This window comes from Leucopleurus acutus (genome assembly GCF_964270905.1).
Source record: "Leucopleurus acutus genome assembly, chromosome: 12".
NCBI lineage: Eukaryota > Metazoa > Chordata > Mammalia > Artiodactyla > Delphinidae > Leucopleurus > Leucopleurus acutus.
The window spans coordinates 1,371,243-1,393,266 of record NC_139154.1 but is presented as its reverse complement, the minus strand read 5'-3'; the positions used below and the strand labels follow the sequence as shown (position 1 = coordinate 1,393,266).

General features: G+C 47.9%; 1 protein-coding gene across 1 annotated transcript in view; it reads right to left on the bottom strand.

Moving 5' to 3' along the window:
- The window catches only part of HK2 (hexokinase 2), a gene marked incomplete at both ends in the record, with an annotated part of 59,086 nt that extends 38,926 nt beyond the window's left edge, over nucleotides 1-20,160 (bottom strand). The window contains 2 exons of the mRNA XM_082851343.1: nucleotides 719-881; nucleotides 20,098-20,160. Coding sequence (XP_082707469.1) covers nucleotides 719-881; nucleotides 20,098-20,160 — 226 coding nt within the window. The remainder of the gene's footprint in view (nucleotides 1-718; nucleotides 882-20,097) is intronic.
- Nucleotides 20,161-22,024: the final 1,864 nt, after the last annotated feature.

Below are 22,024 nucleotides of genomic sequence, written 5' to 3'. Positions count from 1 at the left end.
AGTGTTTCAGGTGTGCATGCAAGGCCTTCTGAATCTAGCCCCAACCCACCTTCCAACTTCAGTGTCCATCATGTCCCTTTTCTCCAGTTTAATTAAATCACTTGCTGGGCAGTGCATCATGAAATAGACTCTGTATCCAAATAAGGGGATAACACAAAGCTTGACAGGTTCTAATTGCACAGTTTCAGAGCCTTTAATACCTTAATATGTACCATGTCTCTTTCACATTCTTCCAAGTTTATTTGGACTTCTAGTAGTCTTTATTCATGGAGTTCAAAACACAGTCTAGAACAACCTATACCACACTGTTTCTCCAACAAGTCTGTGGAATGTGCCAGTTAGATGGGCCCGAGAGTGACTGACATGGCCTATGGCCGTGACCATATTAGGCACGTTTGTTATTCATCACTTTCATTGTGTGCAATCTCAGTGAAGCTGTAAAATCCCAAACTGAGCCAAACAGCCTTTCTCAGCACATGGATGGGAAACAAATGGCTGACAGCAGTACCCCAGCAGGGCTGACAGAGATTTACTTCTCCTTGACTGCCAGGACTTCCATTCAAATCCCTGCATGCTTAAGTTAACAAGGGTTGGCTTCTGAGGCTTGAAACCAAAGAACCTTCACTGTTGTATATAGTTCTTTGGGTCCCTAAGCAAAGTTACCCAAATCTCTCCCAGGCAATGGAGCACCCAGAGCCTTCTCCCAGGGGTATAATACCTGTCCCATCTGGAGTAGACCTCACAAAGGTAGGCAGCATTTTTACTGAAGCAGTGGGGTGGGTGGTAGCTCCAAGCCCTTTCTCCATCTCCTTGCGGAACCGCTTAGCAATCTCCAGGAGGGTCTCATCAGAAAGACGCATGTGGTAGAGATACTGGTCAACCTGAAAGAGAGGCAAATGAGAGTAGCAACCTATATGTTAAATGAATTATGGTATGCATCTGCATCATGGAACATCACTCAGCTCCTCAAAAGGATAAAATCTGTTATGTACGGAAGGTTATTATTAAAGACCATTTAACCAGACTCTATGACAGGACTTGTCTTTAAAAAAAAAAAAAAAAAAAAACTAAACTACAAATTAAATTTTATTTCTGGAGAATGTTAAAGACCAGGGGAAAGGCCAATTAGGGAAGAGTTCTTTTCAGATAGGTTGAGTTTAAATGCCTATGACAACATCTCTGGAGCTGGGGTTCATTACTGGCCCTCATCTCTTGTCCTCCCCCACACTCATAAGGCCAGTCATGCCAACCCTATTAGCCCTCACCACAGGCCAAGCAGCCATAGCTTCTTGCCTGGACTAATAAAATCCCCGATTCTACAATACTTTTCCCTCTTCCATCCATTTTCCATCCCCAGACAGACTACTATTCCCCTGCTTAAAGACTTTCAGTGACTTCCCATTGGCGCCAAACCCTAAATCCTTCCAAGGCCCTACCTATATAGCCAGGCCTCTCCCACTCCCCATCTTACTGTGTGCCTCTGCACTCCTTGTGCAGATCAGCCTTCGTTCAGTCCCCCAACTCACCCAATTTGCCCTTCCCTGCCTAGAAGACTGTTCATGCAGGCCCCATAGATCCTCACCTTGCTCTTCATCTGCGGATCCCTTACCAATCCTTCAGGCCTCTCTGCACGGAGGCCTTCTCTACTGTCCCTAATAAAAACAATCAGGCTTCACTGTTTTTTCTGCAAACTCAGACTTTTCCCTTCACAACACCATCCCCAATTTGGAAATACATATTTATTAGGGTCCAGATCATAAGCACCAAGGGCAAGAAGAACCATGACTATTTGTTCACCCTTGCATCCCTGGAGCCTAGCACACTGCCTGACACATTAACAGAGGCTCGATACACATAGTAAAGCAACCTCCCCCATCCTCAGAGGCAGAGGCAGCTCTCCCTAGTCATTTCATTTATCTTGCTTCCAACATAAATTTACAAGAACTTTTCCCAGATTTAACACCAGGAGAAGGAAAAACAACAGGAGTCCCCCTCAGACAGTCTGCTTCTTGAAAGCTCTCATCGGCCCCGCCTACGGATATTCCCAGTTTTCTCCTATAAGGAAAAGGTCTGATAGAAATCCATCCAAGGAGGCGCACAAGTTTCCACAACATCCCTGTTCTCAGCAGCAGTGTCCAGGACGGGTAAGGCCACAAAGGGTAGGAGTAGAATCAGGACCCTTGGACCAGGTCATAGCTGTGCCCTCAAGGTATGAGGGTGGTGGTCCTGGCACTCCCAGCCTCATCAGCAGACTGGGGGACCAGAAGGGACCCTGGTCTTCCCAGCTCCAAAACTCCAGGATTCCCAAGGGCAAAGCGTGGCTGATGACCACTACCACTGCTTGTCATGCAGGGTTTTAAATTCGCAGAAATGAGGATTTCCCCCAATTCCCTTGCTGCCAGCTTTTATTAAAGAGCTACAGCAGACATCTAACTCCATTGGTCTAAACCAGGACGACGCCAACCATCAACTCTGTTTTCTGGTTTCAGGCTCCTGGCACCTCGATGGCCTTGAGCCCACTGTCTGCCTCAGCCTCCTAGGGCTGTGGGGCACCAGCCCCCACCCCAAGCTGGGTCATGATCTGGGCTTCCTACAATCCTGGGGAGCCAGGGTGCTCCTGAGGAGGCTGGTCTCCCCCATAATGATATTTGAGGCTCCCAGGAGGAAAAAGCATACAGCCTCAGACAAGTTCTCTCCCTGTTGGTGCAGTGGGAGACAAACTGCTGGAGACTCTGAGCCCAAGGCAACTTAAATCACCCCAGAGGCCTCCTGTTCCAAACCCAATGACTGGCCCAGGAACACTACATTATGGCTTACGCATCTCAGTGCTAGCATACAAAGTCCCAGCCACCAGACCAGAGGCTAACGCCAAGCCACGTCCAGGTACAGCCTGAGATGCCCTCAGAGGCAATAGTAATAACAGCAAACCCTTCAGCAAAACCTGTTTTCAAGGTTTTATACCCATTAACGCATTTAATCCTCATAACAGCCCTGTGAGGTAGGTAGTGTTATCTCCTCCATTCCACCAAAAGGGAAAGGCAACATGCCCAAAATCACACAGGTGCAAAAGCTAAGCCAGGACTGGACAGGGCAGCCCCGCTCATCTGTGCTCTTCTCTGCTCTGCTTGACGAACGCCCCTCTCTGCTGAACAGCAGGGTCTATACAGGCCAAATGGCACTACAGCACATTCTGGCTGGCCATGTCCACTAAAAGGCCATCTTCTATTCCAGTCATCCCACCACACAGATATGAAGGGCAAACAGTGGAGGGCATGGCCCATGGGGCTGCCCTGGCAGATGAGAAGGCAGCGGACATATCTCTGGACATTATCATGAGTTTGACACATGACTAAGTTGGAGCTCCCTCATTACTACGTTCCCAAAGAGAAGAGAGGTCCAGAGGCCTCACTGCCACCCACCCCCACCTCCATGGATGGCTCCGGATGTTGCAAAGGAAGCAAGAGAGTTCCTGTGTGGGAAAGCAAAGCCTGTACTGCCTTGTTAAGAGGCTGCACTGTCACTTCTTGGAGTGTGAGGTCACGAGCACAAAAGAGCAAATGTGGAATGGCCATAATTCTACAGCAGCCATGCTTAATTTAACTCTGATGTTTAAACTGCTACAAGCCTTGTTGGAAATCCAGTGTTAACTCTCAAAGAACCTAACAAGTTAAACAGTCAGACTTTACTCAAAGAGATTATAATCATATTTAAGTGTTCAGTGACAGATGAAAACGATGATGATGATGATCGTTAGAGTAGCTAAACATTTACCAAGCATTTCTTACCTGCCAGAAACCATCCTATGGGTTTACTGACTTGACTTCCTTTGTTCTTTTGTAATACTTCTACAACCCTGTTTTACAGGTCACTTGGTGAGGGTCAGAACTAGGATTCAAACCGAGGTGTCTGGCTCTAAAGCCAGGCCCTTAGGACCACCACCGTCGCCTTTCCTGTGGACCCTCTTAGTGCGGGAGAGCACCCTCTGCCCTGTAGTTTCTTGGATAACCTCCGTGCTTTGATTTCCTCTCCATCAGATGAGACTAAGAGAAAGGATATGGGACAGCTATGAAAAATGCAACTATAGCACCTTGGCCCGAACTTCTTCTCTTTGGGCCATGATGACGGGCATGATGATGTATCCTCCCTGAGTTTCTTAGGGCCACTCAGGAAAGGATGATTAATCACCTGATGTTACAGCTTCCTAAACACACCACTGAGGCCCACCTAGCCTTGGTCAGAACCGCTGTGTTGAGTGAAGGGTAGCCAAGGGAAGCAGAAGTTAGAAACAAGAAGCAGTCTCCATACAAAGACCTTTTTCCTGGATTGGGAAGGAAGAAAATGAACTTGGCAGAATCCTTCCAACTTTCACTCACAGTGCAGCCAGAAGGAGGGAGCACAAGGAACGAGCAAAGTCATGGGAGAATGTCGTTCATGTTACCAAATGTAAACAGCATAGTAAGACTACGGCTAAAAAATACTAACTCTTAGAAGGGATCTTGGGGTAATGTGAGTTCAAAATCCCACTGAACATAGCATTTGAGTTTATCTAGTTTGTCCCTTTCACCCCAATAGTCATAAGGCCTAGGTTTGAATGCTTCCAAGCATGACAGGCTCACCACTTCTCAAAGTTGGTTAGCTTCTACTGTTGGTCAGCTCTAGTTATTAGAAAGCTTTTCCTCAATCTGACATAAATCTACTTTCTGATCATTTCCATCTATTCTCTATTCTGCCACTTGGGATAATAGTTCCCAAACTTGGCTGCACATAAGAATGACACACTAAGAATTCCAAAGATCTATTCAAAGACTAATCAAACTGACACCGTTAGGTCTGTCTGGGTGCTCAAACATCTCCCCCTCTCCTTTGGCTGGTATCCACCATGTCAATAATGTAATAATGATGGGCTATGTTCTGGTCAACACTGCTCAAGGTCATTTTTACCACTTTCTGCCTGGGATCTTTGAAAGTCATTACTTAAGACCTCAGGCTAAAGTGTGAAATAATCCTGTGTTGATCCTGGGTGCTGGGAGTTGGAGAGACAAACCCTGTACTTGTTGAAAACAAATTTCAGTTGTTGGAAACTATCAAAGTAGAAACATTCAAGCCAACCCTTATTTAGTAGCTGGTTGTGGTGAAGTACAGGCTGTGGCATCAGAAAAAAGTCAGTGTTCAAATCCTGGCTCTAGCATTTGTACAGGTGTCTGAGTCCCAGTTTCCTCCCTCTAAAATGGGAGGACTAGCACTCACAACAGAGTCACTGGCATAAATGAGGTGACATACGTAAAGCTCTCCATCTATCTAACCTTTTTTGCCACCCATTTTCCTCTTCTTCTCCCAGACTCATCTCTGACAAGTGGCACCCTCAGAGGATCAAGGACATTTCTTAACCCTATTTAGTCATATTGGGGTTAGTAAAACAGGGGCTGGTTCCCCAAATTGCTCCTTCTCTTTCTGCGGTGGGTGTGTGGCCTATCACACTGGGCTGCTCCTCTTTAAATCTCTATCAGGAATAAAGAAGGAAAGGAGGGGGCATTCCAGGCTGGGGAAACAGAGGCAGGCCAGAAGCAAAGCCTGGCTGAGGTATGGGAAGGCCACTTGCCTACCCAGAAACAAGGGACTAAAGACAGATAGTAGTTTTAGATACATCTATTTAGCAATCTCGAGATTAGAACTTCCTCATTGAGCAATTCTGGTCAATTTCTTTCTTCCCATAACATACCAGTCCACGCCTGCCTCCTCTACAGAACTGTGGGTACAGGCAGGAGAAGTTCTAAAGAGAAACTGGAAACAAGCAGGACCCTTTAGGGCCTTCCCAGGTACAAAAGCCTTTCCGAGTCCTGGTTCATGTTTGTGGGAAAAAGGCTTCAGCCTCCTAGACTTTCGCAGAGTTCTAAAGGTCGGATTCAAACAGTTACTAACTAGGGAAGGGAGGGAATGCAGAAACAAAGGAGGAGCAGTCAAGAAACAGTAGTGAAGCGATAAAGCAGAGTCCTGGTTCCTCCTCAAGGGATACACATAACAATTATCTCTGAGTTCTTCTGCAAGAACTAAGGCCCCCATCCAGATAGAGGATGAGAACTTAAGGCTCAGCACAAGATTCCTGGAGCACCGCCCAGTTACCTCACCACCAACCAATCAGAAGAAAGTCACGTACCTTGCAGCCCTCACCCCAAAATTTGCCTATAAAAACTCTTCCCTGAAAACAATCAAGGGAGTTCTAGTCTTTTAAGCACAAGCCCCCCGTTCTCCCTGCATGGCCCTTGCAACAAACCTTTCTCTGCCCCAAACTCCAACATTTCGGTGTATTTGGCCCCACCGTTCGTCAGGCACATGAACTTTTGTCGGGCACGTGAACTTATGTTCAACAACAAAATTAACCCCATACTATTTATGAAATAAGATAACACTCCAACTGGAAAGCCCATCTTCTTAAGTGCCCACAGTTTCCTCCAGACTAGCACTGAAGAGGGGAAACTGTGTCATAGCAATGATGCAAGGAATGGAGGAAGCAGAAGATCACCCTTGTAGAGGCTCCACCTCAAAGAGGGCGGTGGCTCAGGTGTGGCAGACACAGCCCCAGCCTGGTATGAGGAAGCCCAGAAAGGAAACCCTGGAGGTGAGAGCTAGAAAGGAACCTCAGAGAAACTGAGGCCAAGGTAACAGCCTTGACTAAGGTCACAGAGTTGACACTAGAATTTGGATCACCCAGATCCCTTACTCTATTGTCAGAAACAATAAATGATAATCCTACCCCCAATCATCCCCAAGGGCCTATATCATCTTGCAGGCCAATTCCAGTTGAATGGCTAGTGACCTTCCCAGGGTTGTGAGGACACCCTATCTGGTCCCAGTGGGAAAATGGTCCTGATCAAACTACTTACATCCAGAAAAGAACAATATTCCAAAGCTGAGACTTTGTTATATAAACTGCTATAAATCCTACCTTGAATACCTTAAGAGGTCTCAAAGGAAAGTATAGAAGAAACCTTAAATTTCAACATCTAAATCTGTAAGATTCCTATCATACAACCCCTGAATCGCTGACCCCAGATTCTCTCATTTTACAGCCTGTGTTGAAAACCAATTACATGCAAAGCACTACAGTATACAGGAACATAATTTAAAAAGAAATCAGTTGTGGAGATGGATAGTGGTGATAGTTGTATGTGAATGTACTTAATGCCACTGAATTGTACACTTTAAATATATATACAGTTGACCCTTGAACTACACAGGGGTTGGAGTGCCAACCCTCACACAGTGGAAAATCCACAGTCGGCACTCCTTATACATAGTTACGCATCCAACCAACCGCAAATCATGCAGTAATGTAGTACCATAGAATATATTTATTGAAAACAATCCACATATAAGTGGACCCATACAGCTCAAACCCATATTGTTCAAGGGTCAACTTTACACACACACACACACACACACACACACACACACACAAATGTTTTTTAAATTTTTTTAAGAAATCAGGATTCCTGTTCTCTAGGACTTTACGAGATAGCACAGAACTCAACTCATTATAGACTCAATCAATGTCTCTGAAATGAATGGAGGGATGGGTCTTAGGAGATATGAAAGGCAAGAGCAATGCAAAGCAGCCCATGGGAAGTGTCACATGTATGAGTAAGTGGCCTGTGAGACTGGTATTCAGGGGAGAGTTCTTCCGGGCTAAGAACATACATATCCAACATACATGTCACTGGATGTATGTTGACGTGGAGACAGTAGGGAGATCATGTGAAAAGGCTCAGAAGGTGTGGGCAAGCCCAAGATCCTAGAAGGAGGTTATGAACTTTAGAACCAGAAAGCCACTCACCTCACTACATTGCATTAGCTCCCTTTTGCAATGCCTTCATATCAGTATGATTTAATCCTATCACCTTTAATCATGGGAAGGAAGAATCATAAAGATCACCCCACTGTGTAAAGTTGCTGTGTTGTTCACTGATCAGTCAATTCTCTGTGGGGTTTAGCGTCAGGAGAAAGTCTGGCTGCCCAGAGTCACTGTGCTTCCTGCTACAGGCCAATGAAATTAAAACAACTGACTCAAGGAGAGCTGTCCTGGGCTTCCCTGGTGGCGCAGTGGTTGGGAATCCACCTGCCTAAGGCAGGGGTTGCAGGTTCAAGCCCTGGTCTGGGAAGATCCCACATGCCTCGGAGAAACTAAGCCCGTGCACCAGAACTGCTGAGCCTGCGCTCTAGAGTCAGAGAGCCATAACCGCTGGGCCCATGTGCCACAACCACTGAAGCCCACACACCGCAAAGAAGAGTGGCCCCCGCTTGCCGCAACTAAAGGAAAGCCTGCGCACAGCAATGAAGACCCAAAGCAGTCAAAAATAAATAAATAAATTTCTTTAAAAAAAGGAGAGCTGTCCTTTTTGCCTTGACTATCAGGAAGCTCAGGGCTCTGTACTCGACTTTAATGCACTAAGTTTTTTGATAATCATTTCTGCCTGTTCCGTGACTCTTATTCTAGAAGTCCTTTCAGTGAAAGCTGAACCATATCACCTAATTCTTTTAATAAGTAGGCAGAAAATAAATAATACATAATTGAGCAAATGCTCATCAGTCATCCCTACAGAACCCACCCTCCTGGTAGAAGGGTGAATTCAAGTGACCAAACTGGATAAGACAGCAACTCCATAAGCATAGTCAGAGCCAAGGACACAGGAACACCCTGAGGCACTATTGCACTGCTGGACTTCTTTCTCCAGTCTTTGGGTATTTCTTTTTTTTTCCTTTTTTTTTTTTTTTTTTTTTGCGGTACGCGGGCCTCTCACCGCTGTGGCCTCTCCCGTTGCGGAGCACAGGCTCCGGACGCACAGGCTCAGCGGCCATGGCTCACGGGCCCAGCCGCTCCGCGGCATGTGGGATCTTCCCGGACCGGGGCACAAACCTGTGTCCCCTGGATCGGCAGGCGGACTCTCAACCACTGTGCCACCAAGGAAGCCCTTCTTTGGGTATTTCTGATTTAGTACCTAGAACCTTCTCTCCAGGAGGTGCTGAATGAACTCTAGCTAATTCCTACATTTTAGCTGCTTCTGGACCTCAAGCAGACCAACTGACTGAATTTTAGCTTTCCTAGCACTCGTGTTTTTGTCCTAAAGATACAATCAGGTGTATATATATATATTATATATATATACTGTATATACATAATATATATGTATATTATATATATATGTGTGTGTGTGTGTGTGTGTGTGTGTGTGTGTATATATATATATATATATATATATATATATATATATATATATATATATATTAGACCAGACTCCAAGGATCCAACCTAGCCTCCTAGAAAGAAATTTAGGAAGAACCACACCCTCTTAAAGTGAAGGGCTTTGACTAATCTCATCTGCTTTAATTCAACTATAGTCAAAACAGGGTTAGAGAGGCAGGGGCAGGGTACTATACAGCAATGAGAAGGCAGTACTTACCGTCACATGCAACTACATATATAGATGAATCTCACAATATAAAGTTGGGTAAAAAAAGCCAGATACAAAAAGGAACAGATCATATGAGTCCATTTATAGTAAGTACAGAAACAGATCTATGCCGGTAGAAGTCAGGATAGTGATTATATTTAGTGGGGGTATACCTGCTATTGTTGGTAATAATTTGTTACTGGATCTGGGTGGTAGTTATCTGGTGTGTTCAGTTCTCTATATAAATTATACTTCAATTTAAAAACATAGGAAGGAAAAAGGACAAGGCACTGATTAGGCCCTAGTCTACCTACTCACATGGTCTGGCCAAAGAGGTCAAATCAGAGGGGAAAGCCATAACCTAAATGCAGCCGTACATAGCCTTCCAGTGACTCTATGTGCTGACACATGCTTGCAACTTAGTTTCAAAAGAATTTCATATCTTCCATTATTCCTTTGCCAGTGTTTCACTGCAAATCTTTGACAAGGAAACCAAGGTTTGAAGAAGCTTCCCCAAACCACAGGCCAAAGTCCCTGACAGGACCCATAACACCCAGTGGCCAGATGAGTGCCCTAACCCAGGGCATAGGTGTGCCCACACAGGGAAAGCTAGGTAACTGCTGTCAGTGGCCTCGTTAATAATAGTGTCTTCACAGACTCCTCCTGGGAGGACCGAGACTGTGCAAAGAGCAGCAAGTTTATCCTGTAATGTTGCCAAGCCAAGGCCAGATGTTTCCGATAAGATTTAAAAAAAAAAAAAGGATGAGTTGGGGAGGAAAAGACAGAGCAGATCCTGGATTCTTTAAGGCTCCTGTCCTCTGGAACGCAGCTAACGAAGTGACAGATCTGCCTCGACACTTTTTTCAGATGGGACAAGGCGGACCCCCACTAGGGCGACGCGCCACCTCAGGGAGATTCCAGCTGACGCACTGCGTACTCACATGGCTGGAGCAGCGCAGGGTGAGTGTGGAGCTCACGGAGGAGGCTTACAGGCCACTCCTCCAGGATCCTGTTGCACCGTGAGTCACAGGGTTTCCTGTTCTTCCAGTTCTTGGGCTGCATCGAGTTACAGCCAGACAGACCTCAGGCAGTAGCACCTGTCTGGGGTCCAGGAGACAGGCATTTGGGACGCCTGTCCCAGGACCCTCCTATCCTCAGACTATGGGGCAGCAGTGCAAAGGAATAATATGTCCCCATTCGCCCGCACATAATGATTGAGCACTAAATTGAGTGTGCCAGCGCCAGGCGCTGAGGATGCCGGGATAAAGAAGACCCTTCTGCCTGCAAGTGTCCAGTCTATTGGTGGGAGGCAAATAGGTCAACAAGTTATTATAAACTGAAGGAGTAAGGACAGAGAGTAAGCAGTTTCTTTCACTATAATAAAAGACAGATTTACAATCATTTAAATCACATACATCAGTACAATTCTGAGGAGTTTTTGTCTTGAGAAGGTTAAACATATGTGTTGACCCCATGCCTAGAATGTTCTCCTACTCTGGCCTCACAAACTCCCACTTGTCCTTCAGGGCCCAGTACAAACGGCCTCTCCCCAAATACGTTCCCCAAGTTCCCAGCTGGTTATACTAACACACTTTTGACACTTGTGTCTCTTGCTCTCACTGGTCCCAGAGGACTAAAAGGCACTGACTACATGTTCCCAACTTCATATTTGTGATGTCAGAGCTCTCTCAGTACTGAGATACAGTAGATGCTCAAGACATATTTGTTATGGTGACATCAAGGGGTGACAGGAACGCCGAGGAGAGGAGTGAGAGAGTAACTTGGGTAAAGGGGAAGAGCTGGCTACTGCAGACTGCCCAGGTGCGCAGAGCCTGGCCTTGTTCTTCAGGCCTGGGCCCACACTGCATGTGATCCTGGCAGCAGCAGAGTTTCCTCTCCATCTACCTAGCTGCCCTGGCCAGTACCCCAGATGCCCTAGGGGTCGAACTCTGCCTCCCCTGGCCAGCCCCATGTCAGGGACCAGAGTCTGCCCCTGAGCCCATATGCCCACAGGGCCATCTGAACTCCCCACTCTTGTCTGCTGCCAACTGTCCACCTGCTGGACCAAATCACTTTGGGTCTGTCTCTTTGTACCATGTCCAGCCCCAGACCTTCCCAGTCTGCTCTACCCACCCCAGACACACCCACCATAAGCAGGGCAACCATATATCCCAGTTTGCCCAGGACAATGTTTACAGTGTGGTAACAGCATAACTGTTAACAGTGTCTCCTTTTACTCTCAAAAGTGGCCCAGTTTGGACAATAAATTATAGGGTCACCTTAGGTACAGGCCACAAATCAAATCCTGCTCATGGTTCTTAGGGAGCCCACACCTGAATGATGAGAAGAGCCCATTCTACACCAATGGCACTGAAAGGAATCTGGGTTTCCTTTCAGGAAATGGTGGAGAAACTGGGTTCTTGGATGGTCCCTTAGTACATGGCACCCAGTTTCCTCAACTGCAAAATAAAGGGTTTGGACGAGATGATCTCAAAGGTCCCTTCCCAACGGACCCCGGACTGATAACCCCATGAAACTGAAAGACAACTGGCTATCTCCAGTTGTCCCAGGCAGCCCCACACTGGGGCTAAGTGCCTGGGCTCTGGAATCATACTGCCTGGGTTTGAATTCTGGCTTGCCCTTGAGCAAGGTACTGTCCCTTTCTGTGCCTTGGTGTCTTCTTCTGAATAATAGGTAATAATAATGTCTACCCTGGAGGGCTGCCCGAGGACGACCTGAGTTGTAGTAGAGTTCACAGACAGAGCCCAGCACTTCGCGAGTGGTGTACATGTTTGTTAACTTAAGACCTTTGGGAATTGAGGGGAAAAGAGGACTGGTGGGACATGGCTGGAAGGCTTCATTAGAAGGGGTTGAGACAGGAAAATATGGGAGGAAGCAGGAGGAACTTTTGTCCCTCAAATGGGAAAAAGGAAAAGCGACAGCTTCAAATGCCCTTACTCAGCCCAAATCAAAGCTGTCCAATGGCTTATCTGGTTTCACTCCTTTATCAGACAATACGGTGCTGCCAGAAGGAAGAGGTTGGGAACAAGTCCTTCCAAGAACATAGACCACCTCCAGGCCTCCAGGGCAAGGATGCTGAGCTGAAGGTAAGAAGAGGCAGGAAGGCTGGCTGAGGTGGATGGGCACCGAGGGTTCCCAGAGCCAGGTTCTCAGGTCTGACTGACGCTCCAGGGAAGGACTATTAAGGAATTGCTTAGAGATCCACAGACAACAGTGCAAAAAGCATGGTACTTCAAGGAAACGGCAATTGTCTAGCTCCTGCTCCCATGGAAACAAGGCCAAGACTCCCAACCAAGTTTGGACAAGACAGAGGCTGTACAGGGATGGGGGGAGTAGAGTGTGGGTTCCACACTGAGGGTCCTCTCCGGCTTTGTCGAGACCCCCAAGCACCTCAGTGTCAGAAGGGGCCACACTAGACAGCCCAGAGTCTACATAGGAGGGGCAAAGAGCTCTCTGCTGAGAACCAAGATGGCCAGGGACTCTCCATTCAATGTGCCAGAAAATGTGAGAATGACTGTTCCCTTCATTGAAACTCCAGGGGTCAGTGGGACTGAAACCTACCATGACCCGGTCCTGTGACTCAACAGCACAGGGCACCCCAAGTGGTTCCCCCAGTCGGAAGCCAGAGTCTGGGGCAGATGTGAGGAAGTGTGAGCAAGCATGTCATTGGCCAATTTCAGCGTAAGTGGCCTCAGCAACTGCCATTGGAGCCTCTGTGATTCTGCCCTCCAGGGGAGGTACCGGCAGGGAGCGGACTAGACTTCTACAGGGAAAAGGGGTTGAACAAATGCTGTGACTATCCAGTGCAGCTTTGTCTCTCGTGACTTCCCAAGGAGGACGCTTCAAGCTGAGGTGTACCAAAATGCCCCAGGCAACCCAGAGACTCCCCCCTCCACCCAATGGGAATGCTGTATCCCCAGAAGACCAGAAGGAAAGCAAGTTAGAGGAAGAGCTCAAAAATGGGTCTCCTATGCCCAGAAAAGAGAAGGTTTTAGAAGTTGGATGGGGCAGTGAGGAAGCTTCCTTATTTCTCAGCTTTAGGAACTTTCCATCCTTCTGTCCGCCCTGTCCTCTGCTCTAATCCAACATAAGACAGAGAATATAAATGGGCCAGAACCCATATGCCCTAAAAGTCCTTAGGAAAAAAGAAGCGCTTCTGCCCAGATGGATAGCACAGTCAGGTATCTGAGAGTGTGTCTATCTCTATGTACTAATATTTGACACATAAAGTGTTGACTATATAGCAGGCACAGCTCTAAGAACTCCACATATATTCACTCTCTCTTAAATCCTTACAAAGACCCTATTAAGGTGTTATCCACTCTCCATTTTACAAGTGGAAGAAACTGAGGCCTAGAGAGGTTAAATAACTGGCCCAAGTTCACACAGCTGGTTTGTGGTGAGCCAGGATTCCACCCCAGGGAGCCTGGCTCTACTTCTCAGCACACAGCCTCTCCCAGTGACTGCTGGACTGTCCCTCAGTGGGTACCAACGGCCCCTACCCTCTGCTTCCTGAGATAGGAGTTCCACCAACTCACATGCCAGCCTTGTTCAGAAGCCTGGAAAATGCCTGGCTTTCAGGGAAACCCCAGCAACAGCCAGGGTGAGGTTCTCCTGGGGTCAGCTGAGCAAACTTCTCTCCCACTGTCTTCCTGGAGTGCTTACCTTGCCCACATTTTTCTGGCTGAAAACAGAAAACGTTACTCAGGTAACCCACACTTCAGCCAGGGGTCATGGACATCTGCTAACTACTGTGGTCTGCAGACCTCACCTTAAATTCATCTTTTGTAAAAGGCCACTCCCCACCATGACTATCCCATGACATGGCACACTGAGAGCTAAGAACTATGGTCCTAGTTGCAGCTACTACTAAGTAGCTGTATGACCATTAGCGATGCACTATAATACTGGAATGGGGGATAGACCATGTTCTTCTGATGCAGTTTCTCAACCTATAGATATTTGGGGTCAGAAAAGTCTTTTTTTTTTGGCAGGGGGGCTGTCCTGGGCATTGTAGGATGTTTAGCATTATCCCTTGCCTCTGCTTACTAGATGCAATGACACGTCTTCATCCACCTGCCTGTGATGACCAAAAATGTCTTCAGACACCACCAAAGTCCACCTGGGGGATGAAATTACTAATAGTTGAAAACCACTGCTCTAAAGGAGTAGTTAAAAACAAACAAACAACAAAAAACCACAGGCTTCGCCCCTGTAAATTGGGGTAGGGTAAAAACTCTTGCTCTTTATGATAGGCTGGGTAGCCCCTCACAAGATTATCCAGCCCAAAATGTCAATAGCACCGAGGTTGAGAGACCTGCTTTAGAGGTAAGCAGGAACGGCTACCTGTGATCTATGGTGTGAGATATTAAGTCGCAGCCAGCGAACTCCGCGATTTGATTTGCCACACCTCCACCCCCACTACTTTTGAAAGTCAAAGACAGACAGCACACAGTGCTGGAAAACAAACCAAACCTGCTGACTTCAAAACTCAACAGTGATAATGAGGAACCAGTCATCAAGAGCCACCTTTTAAACCGGAAGTATCTGAAAAAAGGAAGCCAGTTTTCTGGGGTTCCTGAGCTCTTTTGGTACATCAGATCTCCTTACTACGGCTGCCAGATTTTGAGAAAACTGTTGTGGTTTGTGTTGTTTTGAGTCTCCCTGGAAAAGGGTCCCTAGCTGCCCTCAAACTCCTCAGGGTGCTAGAAAAGTTCAACTTTGAAAAGTGATGTTAAAAAAAAAAAAAAGTCGGCTTTGTCTGAGGAGCCTCAGAGAGAATTTTAATTCATTCAGGGGTAAAGAAAAAAGAGCTTCTTGGCCGCTCTCTGAAATAGAAATTTGACAATACAAAACAAATGGATGATTAGTAAAAGCTACAAAATATTCCTGTTACCATCAATTGTCTTCGGAGCAGGAAAGGGACTTGGTACTAAGATACTAAGTTGAACAAATGAGGCAAATTGTACCTGTCAATGTCAGTTAACTCAGCCAAAAATAATCTTACTAAGGTTTTAATCGGTACTTTACTCCCATACTTTCATCCCCTATCTGAAGATTAATGGCACATAGTAGGTGCTCAAAAAATATCAGTTGAGATTCCCTTGAGGTCCCTAATTCCCCATCCCATGAGAATGACTGCCATGACCCTTTAGTGGATGTAAAGTATCTATTTCTAGAGCCTCATCTCACCAGACAGCTGAAAGGTATCTTAGTCTCAATTTCCCACATAGTAACTATACCCACAGTAGGTTCTCAAAAAACATTAAACTCTTATCTCTTGGGGGTTCTGTTGAATCTTTCTGCTTCCAAGATATTCTCCCCTCTCATTAACTCCAGAGTTGAAAGCTACCCCTCACTAATGTAGTAAAGAGCCCAAGTGAACTATCTATATTCCAAGATTGTATGTCACCAGTCTGTGTGTGTTAAAATAATCAGTTAATGGCTAAAGGAAGGCATGTATACTTCATTTCACTTCCATGGTTAATCCTGATTATCAAGCTTAAGAGACAAAAATCCTGTATCTTGTATACTATTTATAGCTCAATTAATCAGAAGAATCCTCTAACTCTCCAGACAGGACAAAAACCCTTGATTGCTGGAGGACAGTAAACGCCCTTTTTCTCTCTCCCCCTCTCTCTCCCTGCCTCCCTTTCCCCTCAGGATCAGTCTCACGCCAAGCCTCAGGCCTTGGTGAGGGAACAGCTCACTGTCTTTCCCTCCAAGGGTCCCCCCACCCTTGGATACCCACCCCTTCAACCCAGTACCAGCACCCCCCCAGCTGCCTCTCACCCTCTTCCACTTCCTGCAGCCCTTGCTCCGCTTCCTTTCCCAGGAAGGTCCACTCCTTCATTCTTGGACTCACTGAACACCTCACCAGTGGCCATAAACTGGCTATAAAGGTGAACAGCTAGGATTCTCCCTGCCCTGTAACTTCCAACTCCAATGTATGATGGAATGGTGACCAGGTGTGACATTTAGAGGAATGGTGATTCAAGTCTTCGGGAATGCAGATAGAGAAGATGAGGCTGAGGTGAGGGGTGGGGTCAGGGAGCAATCAGTATGCAGTCTTTTTTTTTTTTTTTGAAGTATATTTGATTTACAATGTTGCCTTAGTTTCTGGTATACAGTAAAGTGATTCAGTTATACATATATATATATATACATATTCTTTTCCATTATGGTTTATTACAGGATGTTGAATATAGTCCCCTGTGCTATATAGTAGGACCTTATTGTTTATCTTTTTTTTTTTTTTTTTTTTTTTGCGGTATGCGGGCCTCTCACTGTTGTGGCCTCTCCCGTTGCGGGTCACAGGCTCCGGACGCGCAGGCTCAGTGGCCATGGCTCACGGGCCTAGCCGCTCCGCGGCATATGGGATCTTCCCGGACCAGGGCACGAACCCGTGTCCCCTGCATCGGCAGGCGGACTCTCAACCACTGTGCCACCAGGGAAGCCCCTGTTTATCTATTTTATATATAGTAGTTTGTATCTGCTAATCCCAAACTCCTAATGTATTCTTCCCCCACCCCCTTTCCCCTTTGGGAACCATTAGTTTGTTTTCTACGTCTGTGAGTCTGTTTCTGTTTCATAAATAAGTTCATTTGTGTCATATTAGATTCCACATATAAGTTATAGTACACAGTCTTCTGAAATGATCCAGTCTGGCTCCAGAAAGAGACTGGAAACACACCCTAGGAGGCCTCTGAAGTAACCCAGAGACCAGCTGACCAAGGTAAAGCAATCAGAAAGGAAAGTCAGTGAAATGGGTCCAGGGCTCCCAGTCAGAATAATCAGAGGGTACTGGTGCCACTAATCTGACCAAGAGAAGAGCTACCTGCATTTCTGGACATGCTGGGTGAGGGTGCTGCCAGCATCCAAGAGTGAACACAGACACGGGCCAGGATGGGGTCTTCTGATGGTCCCAGAGGCAGGGGGTGTGGTCAAGAGCATGGGCCTCCGGAGCCCAAATGCATGGCTTCAATTTCCAGCCTTTACAAAAAAGCTAGTGACCTTGAACAAGTCACTCTGTGCCTCAGCTCCTTACCAGTAAAACAGGGATGCTGATAATAGTATCTACTTCATGGTGTTGTTATGAATGTTAATAAGCTAACCTATGTAAAGAGCTTAAAACCACCTGGTACACAGTAAATGCTATATGTGTTTGCTCTTGAGTTTCAAAGTGTCAATCAGCACAAAACACTAGGCTTGTCTATCAGGGGACAAGTGATTCTGATGGGGCTAGTTTTGGGCAGGTGAACCTAAACTTTCCCTGCCTCAGACTACAGCCCAGATTATGTAAAATAATAGGGATTTCAGAAGAGTTCAAATCAAGGCCTTTTCAAAAGACTGTAAAACTAAAGCTTCAACCTTCTCTCCTAATTCTTCCTTCTAGTAGCAACTTTAAAAGATCCTTCCATAATATTCTCTCTGATTTTCTCCCTATTTCCTAACTGCTGCTGGAAACAGGCAGCTTTGCTCACCTAAACTGGGAGGCCAAGTCCCAGCTTCCACACCTGCTGAGTTAAGGCCTGACTCAATTCTGCCCCCATTGGTAATTTGGAGGAAATACACCCAAGTGTCCCTGAGACACTTGACAGGCTGCAAATGTAGAGAAGACTACAAGAAAGACCTTTTCACATTGCTGTGCTTAATCATCACAACTCCCTAAAGTGAAGAAGGTTGCTGTTGTCAGCCCTGTTTTACAAAAAGAAATTGGCGGTCCAAAGAAGCAAAGTGACTTGCTCAGAGTCCTGTGGTTAATAAACCACAAAACAGAGATTAGAACTCATTTCTACATACCCTGGTTAATTCTCTTTCCAGTTTGGGACTAAAGCTATGACCCCTCCCCATTCCAGGCCAGGAAGGTTCCAGTCTAGCCTCCATCCTCTGGTTTCGGGGAGGGTAAATTTGTGGTCCTAGGTTCCTTCCTCTGGACAGGGGGTGAGTAGATTTAAATGTCCTGGGGCAATATTCAACCAACTGAGAAGACCTCTCCTGAATTAATGGTCCTCCAGCTTTGTATTCTAGGACTTGCCAAGAGATGACTGTCACAAGGGTTAACTCATTTCTTGGGCAAAGAAGTCCAACGAAGTTGCCAAGGTCCTGCCGGATCACAGACCCGTTCTTAAATAAACTGAATTAAAGTGCAGAGCAGAGCCTTATCCCAGGATTGAGTTAGAAAGTAACAGCCACTTACTAGCAGACTAACACTCAACTAAACCAGCGGCCCTCTGCTCCCTACTCCAGTTTGAGGCTAAGTAATGTCATGGTATTTTGGGGTTCATCTGCCACGGCGTTGAAAACACTGTGATGGCAACCCACCTTCCTCTCCTTTGCTCTCAGGATCCCCAGAATGGGAGTATGAGCAGGTCGCCCCACATAAAGATAACGTCAAAACATTTGCCCAAAAATGTGTTCCCATTGAGATACAGAAATTTCAAGTATGTAATTGAGCAACGCTCTGTCATTGACTCACAGATCTGGACACCCTCCACCCCCGCCCCAGCCCACCCTCTCGTCTCAAGTCCTAGCTGAGGCCCAGGGCCAGGAGCCAATCCCGAAATCCCGAGCGTTTCAGAAACTCAATTCTCCCCAGAGAGCTCCTGGGGCCCAGCCTAGCCCCACCCACTCTCCATACCCAGAGGCAAAGAGAGCGAGGCTCCCCGGCGGGGCCAGAGGCTTTGTCTTACGTAAAAGACCTGGCCCGAGCAAGAGCTCGGACTTAGGCGGGGTGCTGCTGAGACAGAAGCGGGCAGACAGGTCAGGGCTCACGACAGGGAAAAGCTCGTTTTCAGAAGGACAAAAATCTCCAGGAAGACGGCAAAGAGGGGAAAAGGGGGTGTTGGTCCTCTCGGAGAAACTTTTAGGTACACCAGAAGTAACATCCAAAGTCCACCCCCCATTTGGGGGCGGGCCCGAAGATGGGGTACTCAAGGCAGGGCGGCCCCGAGGCAGGCGCTGGGAATGGGCGTGGGGGGGTGCGTACGCCCCTCGCGGAGCCACAGTTCCGGGCGCCTCAGTTCCGGGAAAGGGGTGCGGCGGGCGGAGTTTCTCTGACCCTTTCCCAGCTTCTTCCCGCGTGGTCTTCTCCCCAAGCCCACCTCCGCAAGGCCGTGAGGAACGCTAGGGGGAATCCTAGGTCCCCAAAATGTGGTCCTTTAGCGCGGGAGGAACCCAGGCAACCCCGTGCGGCAGCGGAGCCTTCCCCCAACTCACCCCCCCGCCACGATTCTCCCCACGTGCTCTGGCCGGAACTCAGGCAGCGAAAGGGGGGCTCCACCCACGTGGGCCCAGCAGTCAAAGACTACGTGCCGGGTGGCCCGCCCCTCCAAAAAAAAAAAAGCGCGAGCGCGCGCAGGGCCGCAGAGAGGGAGAGCCGCGCGGTGCGCGAGCCCCGGAGCCTCGCACGCGCGCACACGTCTGCCCGTGCCTAGCGGACGTGGCTCCTCCAGCCCAGGACTTTCCCCGCCGCGCTGATATTTTCCGCGTCCGCGGCCCGGAATGGGAAGGAAGCGGGTCCCCGCAGGGTCTAAGAGGAGAGCCCCAGCCGGCCGGGACCCCGGAGAGAGGGCCGGGGACAAAGCAATGTTGTCAGGCGAGCCAGCCGCCCCCGCCCGCGCTTACTTACCTTCTGCACTTGGTCATGGTTGAGCTCCGTAAAGAAGTAGGCGAGCAGATGCGAGGCGATCATCCTGCTGCGGCCCGACAGCGCCGAGATGGGAAACCGAGGCTGGAGCGCTTGCGGGGGAGGAGGGCGGCGCGGTCTGACCGCTTTGTCCGGGCTTGGAGGCCCGGTTGGGAGCGATGAGTCCGGGAGGTACACAAAGAAGGCACACGATGGCGCGCCCAGCTGGAGAGTTTCGGGACTCTAAAAACAGGTTTTGATAGTCACAACTGCTGAAGGACCAAGAATCACTCCCAGCGACGTGCTGGGATGCCCCCACTGTCAAGGTACTAACTTCAGCCACAGAATCACTAAGGCTCAACTTGAGAAGAATAGCAGCTTGGCTCCACTAGGGCGACAGGACCTCTCCGGCTCACACGCGCGCTGCTCTCGCCAGCGGATCTTCTCGGCTCGGTGACACGCTGGTGCTAGCGGCGGTCCGGGACTCCTGCGCTGGAGTTTCGTGCAACAATGTGGCTTATTGAGGGGTTGCCGGCTCGCGGGCCGCCGGGTCAGTGACGCGCGCACGCCCATTGGCTGCGCGGGGAGGGTGTGTGTGCCCACGGGCCGCCCGCCGCCGCGGTGCAGCCAGTCAGAGCGGACGGCCCGCGGGCGCGGCAGCTCAGACACCCGAGCCGGCAAGCTGGAGGGGCGCACCCGGGGCGGGGGGAGGGGCCAGGCAGCATGGATGAGACGTGTGGTCCGTGGCAACAGGCTAGGGCGGAAAGGCGCATGAGCCACCGCCGCGTCAGGCCCAGCTATGTGGGGGGGGGGGGGGGGGCGCATAATCACAGACCCGGAGTGTGGGGTGACTGGAAAGTCGGGTCACCGGACTTGCACACGCCCTGGGCGGGGAGAGAAACACTGTCTGGCATCTCGGCGTCATGTGAGGGGCCCCCGCTACTGGGTCACATTTCTGAAGCATCTTAGTTCTCACCTATTGTGGCTCCAGGCGTCCGCGCAATGCTGATGCAAAGTGAGCCGCCGCAACTGCTGCTCACTTTATGCCAGGCACCACAAAACTGAATGGATGTGAGTTTTACTAACCTTGTTTTACAGATGAGGAAACGGAGCCCTTAAGAGACTTGCCCAAGGTCACACAGTTAATGAGTGGCAGGTAAGGGAAGAAACCCACGTCCGTCTTTGAGGGCCTATTCTTTTCCCTATTATCCCATCCTGCCACTGTAAGAGCCGGGAAGTAAAAAGCAGGAAAAGAACTTTGTCTGCAGCTGTGGGACTGACGCGTGGGTGGGTGATAAGTGTGTAACCAAATGATCCTGGACGTGTGTGGGGTGGGGTGGCTTATGGATGCTGAGAGGAGTAGGAGCCACAGCCACAGCTAATGCCCGGCATCAAACGTTTTCTTTTTTCCTTTTTTTTTTTCTAATTTTATTGAAGTATAGTTGATTTACAATGCTGTGTTCATTTCTGCTGTACAGCAGAGTGATGCAGTTATATATTCTTTTTCATATTCTTTTCCATTATGGTTCATCACAGGGTACTGAATCTAGTTCCCTGTGCTATACAGTAGGACCTTGTTGTTTATCCATCCTATATATAATAGTTTGCATCTGCTAACCCCAGACTCCCAATCCTTCCCCCCTCCCCCCCACCTGCAACCACAAGTCTGTTCTCTGTATCTGAGTCTGTTTCTGTTCCATAAATATGTTCATTTGTATCGTATTTTAGCTTACATACATAAGTGGTATCATGTATTTGTCTTTCTCTTTCTGACTTACTTCACTTAGCACGAGAATCTCTAGGTCTACCCATGTTGCTGCAAATGGCATTATTTCATTCATTTTTATGGCTGAGTAGTATTCCATTGTATATACATACCATATCTTCTTTATCCATTCATCTATAGATGGACATTTAGGTTTTTTCCATG